We start from the raw sequence: 4,618 nt of genomic DNA on the forward strand, positions 1-4,618 counted from the left end.
GAGAGAGAGAGAGAGAGAGAGCGAGAGAGAGAGAGAGAGAGAGAGAGAGAGAGAGAGAGAGAGAGAGAGAGAGAGAGAGAGAGAGAGAGAGAGAGAGAGAGAGAGAGAGAGAGAGAGAGAGAGAGAGCAAGAAGCGTCATGAGATGGACACACGAGTCTCCCAGGAGACCCACAAGTCTCCACCAACACTTGAGGACGATGTGTTACATGTGTCCCTTGGAATGGAAAATGGCAGCCGGGCCATCCCCGTCGTGCTGTCGGTGGCGGCGACGGCAGCAGCAGGGGCAGGTTGGAGAGGGTGTGTGTGTGTGTGGAGCTTGATGATTTGGGCAGAGCAAGGATTATCTGAGGTGCTGGATTCATAAGGTCTTAAAACCTGCACACTCGAATGAAAGCAGTCTGTTCTTGTTTTGGTTGTCATTTTCTCACTCGTCTCATCGGCAGCGTCATCGGCAGCGTCATCGTCCTCGTCATTCTCATGGTCGCACGCATCGCGCTTCGGTTGCGGGCACCTCAATTGGTTGGAGAGATTGGTTCGTTCTCAACTTAGCCTTGGGTCTTGGGCTGTTTCTGGGTTTGTGCTCGAGGGGTGCTGGTTGTTGCTGAGGTGTCGTCGCGTATCGAGCACCCCGCGGTGCATCACCTTCTCGAGCTAAAAGCTACATCGCGTCTCGAGCTTGGCGTCGTTTGCCAACTTGCATCCCCCCGCGTCTCTGCCTGACCGGCCGTTTAGCAATTTTTTTTTGACCAAAAGCCTAGTTTGAGGCACAGAAAGGAAGTGATGGCGTCTAGCCTGCCAGGTGCGCGGGCCGCCAGGCGGTCCGGTGCAGGCACGCCCGAGGACCCAGGCTTTGACTTGAATGACTTTATGGAGCTGGTGCTGCGTCGAGACAACACGTCACAGACATGCTGGCACTGTGATTTGGGCCAGGATCATCGCCAGTGCGAGTGCGTGGATGTTGCCCTTCCCGCGGCTGATGCCCCTTCCTCTTGGATTGCTCTCCGTGATGGAGCCGGGACCATCCTTGCCGTCGCCGCAGTTGAGGCACTCGACATTGGGAGTCGTGTGGCGTCGGGGGCTGTCACTACCCTGACCAACGCCTCACTCGGAGCGGTGGTGGGTGGTATTCGCGGTGCACTGGCGGGCATGGTTATCGGTGCCTTTTGGACAAGCGTGTCCCTCTTGAGTTATGCTGGAAAAACACTATTCGTCGCAAGCTCGGCTGCCGTTCGCGCCCTCCGGCATGATCCGAACGGTCTGGCAGGCATTGAGCTAGCTGAAGGCACTTGCGTGTCCTCCCGCCACGCGGGAACCCGGGCCTCCTTGCGCGATGCCGCCGTGCAGACGACCGAGTCCAACGTCGCAACGTCTCGTGCACGCGTCCCGTATCTCGAGCTGGATCCTACAATGTTGACTTCGGTCGTCGACGACCTTCCCTCCTCCATCTCTCCAGCTCTGGCTCCCGTGACTGCGCCGCAGCGGTCCAAGCCGTCTCCAATGGTTAGTACCTCATCATTGTCCATGTCCCAACATCAACAGCCAGCACAGTATCGGCCTCCGTTGGAGCCTTCTGCTCCCTTGCCCGAGTAAGCGTGATACAGCTGCCAGCGACCTGAGTCAATCATTTTCAAGGGATTTTCGTGTTCTGTTTGTCAAGTCTTTCTGCGGTGCCAAGCACCCACCCTCCTTTGTCGGGTGAAATGTTCTGCTCTGTTGTCCCGGCACCATGACGTCGTGCTCTCTCTCATGTCGCGGCCCACACGTGAGTTGGTCTGCTTCTCAAATTGAGGCACACATTGCAATGGAGATGATTCATCCAGTTTCAAACTATGCGCTCTTGCACCCGCGAGCCAAGGCATTTCATTTCACCCAGCAAAATTCAATTCAAAACGTCAGAGCAATAGTTACTTGCGCTTCTTCATGCCAACTGCCAATCCCAGACTGCGGGCCAACGCAGAGCCGCGCTTAGCACCACGGCCGCGCCCATGCATTTTGATTCCATTGCCACGGTTGCGCTCGTCCCGTTTTTCCTGAGCTCGAGCGCCAGCGCGGCCACGCCCACCGCGGCCGCGGCCACCGTGTCCACGCCCGCGCGAGTGTGCCTTCCCACCCGTGGCAGAGTCCTTGGAGAACGGCACTGGCGATGTAGCACCAGGGAGCCGGCGAGCCGGGAAAACATCAAGATCCACACGGTAGTCGTAACTGAGGTTAAGGGCCTGGACCTCCTCAATCGGAGGCAGCGTCAAGTCTGCCGGTGCCACCGCGAACGGTGCCGCTGGCATGCACACCACCTAGGCCCAGTGGTCGATTCAACAGCCCGTCAGGCACGAAGGCTAAACGCAATGCTGGCGATTGGTCTACAAGCACTGAGTCAACCATGCTTACCTCGGCGGGGGCTTGCCACACCTTGCCAGGCGGTGCCTGCGTGGGTGCACCCTCGAGTTCTGAGATAGGCGTTGGTGCGGAGGGAGGGCCTATTTCAGAATGGTACAAATGTGAGTCAAAGACCTAGGAGTGCACTAGGAGTGATCTAGCCCGCTTCTCGTGGATCCCGTACGACTGCCACATGTGTGGAACATGATGACCACATCACGGGCGGCACCACGCACCGCTATTTTGTGCAGCCATTGCAAGAGGGTGGGTGGCACGCAGGTACAGCAGATTGTGACCAAATTTGTTGCGTTGCTGCTCCGCTGGTGTAAGCGTATTGTATACCTAGGGAGGACCGGGCCGCTCAGATATTGTCCCGACCCAAAATGGACACCAGACCCACGTTTGCTCATTGGGAAAAAAAACGCACCGCTTTGAGCTGCGTCATGAGTAGACCGTGGTCAACAAATGGCAGAAGGGTTACACCTGCAGAGTACACCAGGGGGTTGGGGTAGGGGGTAGGGGTGCGAGTTGACTTGTGAGGCATTCGGGGCTCACGCTGGGACGCGCGGAGCAAGCACGTGCCAACCTTGCCAAGCCCATCGTTTGCCATTCAAGTCTGTCATAAACTGCTCTGGGTAGTACTTGAGTAATTCGCGGCGCCCCGCCGGCAGATTTTCCAATGCCTCGTCGGTTGCAGGGGGCTGGACCACGGCCAAAGCAAGCATCAGCACAATGTCACAGCGTGAGGCGTCCCGGTGCTCTCGGGGCGCGGTACACTAAAAAAGCGACTGTGCAAAACGATGAATCGTTGGCAACGCACGACAATAAGCTGGGCCCAGGCAGGGGGCAACAAGTGCTGGCTATCCGCCGGGAATACAGTCATGAGCTGCTCCAGAGGACGCACGGGCTGTGCATCCTTGTCAAATTCCATCTCGTCCAGCTCTGTAATGATGGGCAGATACAACGGGGTGGATCTGAGCGTCGGGTCCCAACCAGTCGGCTAGTTTGCCATCGGGGTGACGAACCGAGGTGTGCAAAATCAGACGCAAAAGGTGCGTAGTGAAAATCGTAATAATAGTCCCAGTCGGGGCAGCCTTGATAGTAGTACAACATGACCCAGCAGAGACCTGGTGTGCGTGTGTGCCATCATCAAAACGCACAGGTGAGCCGGGATTGTGGTCGCAGCTGCCTGCACTCAAGGCTGTCAGGTCAACAGACCTTGGATGTAGCTGTTGGCAATGCGATCGACAAAGTCAGCATCATCAGCATCGTGCTCAAATTTGCTCTTATAATAGCGCTGCTTGAAGGCGGTGCCTAATTGTGCGGCCTCGAGGATGGCTTCTCGACCATCGGCACTCGGTACGGCAGTTGCGCCACCTAGCTCCAAGCCCGCTTCAGCGGGAAGCACGTATGCATCTGTCGGGAGTCTCTTGCGTGAGCGAAAGCAGTTGGTTTGGGCTACGAACATTTTTCGCCACAGAAGCAGAAGCGCACCTTCATCCTGGATCTTGGTATCAGTGAGCAGCTCGTTGTTTTTGAGGTAATTAGCACGGTCGCGTTCGCGTTGGTGCTCGCGCTTGGCCTTTTTAGTGCTAGGCTCAGCGGTAGCCACCGGAGAGGTCTTGGCTTGCTCTGCCTCGGCTTTAGCTTGTTCGTCCCGAGCGGCCACAGCCGATTGACCTTGAGCAGCCAGCAGACGAGCGGCAAAGCTAGTAGGGGCGGCTGATGCCGTGTTCGTGCCGTCAGAATTTTGTGGTGCGCTTGGACCTTTCTTTTTCTTTTTCTTCTTTTTCTTGTTCACCTTCTGCTCGCTCGACTCTGGAGTGGGTGCAGCGCTCGGTTCTGGCGAGCTTGCGGCGCTTGAACCGGCATTCATGGTCGGGGCAGCTTGTGAGGTTGGACTGTGGGCCGCTGTGGCGTTTTCAGGTGCAGATGGCTTGAATGCCCGTTCCGATCTTTGGGGAACTTTCGTGCCGGTGTTGGCGTCGTCGTCCTGAACGTCTGCATCCTGCTGTAAGGCGGCGCGATGCTCAAGCAGCGCGAGCTGTTCAGCAGTGCCTTCCAAGTCGTAGCCCGGGGCCGCCTATGATGATGGAAAGAGGGTGCAGTTTGTTGTTAAGAGCACAAGAGTAAAAGCAGCAGAAAATAAAAATAAAAGAGAGCTGGACAGATAAACAAAAAGAATGAAAAAGAGACAGCCAGAATCAAGGCACATGCACCATGTGGGTTAGCGTCAAATTACCC

At 56.6% G+C, this 4,618-nt stretch overlaps 1 protein-coding gene across 1 annotated transcript; it reads left to right on the forward strand.

The window, feature by feature from the left end:
* Positions 1 to 781: 781 nt before the first annotated feature.
* On the forward strand, positions 782 to 2,454 carry MONBRDRAFT_7421 (uncharacterized protein; the record flags this gene model as incomplete). Its single annotated transcript, XM_001744832.1, has 2 exons — positions 782 to 1,501; positions 1,942 to 2,454. 2 exons carry the CDS (start codon positions 782 to 784, stop codon positions 2,452 to 2,454), a joined length of 1,233 nt encoding a protein of 410 aa, XP_001744884.1.
* Positions 2,455 to 4,618: the final 2,164 nt, after the last annotated feature.

Source organism: Monosiga brevicollis, genomic scaffold, assembly GCF_000002865.3.
Source record: "Monosiga brevicollis MX1 MONBRscaffold_7 genomic scaffold, whole genome shotgun sequence".
Lineage (NCBI taxonomy): Eukaryota > Choanoflagellata > Craspedida > Salpingoecidae > Monosiga > Monosiga brevicollis.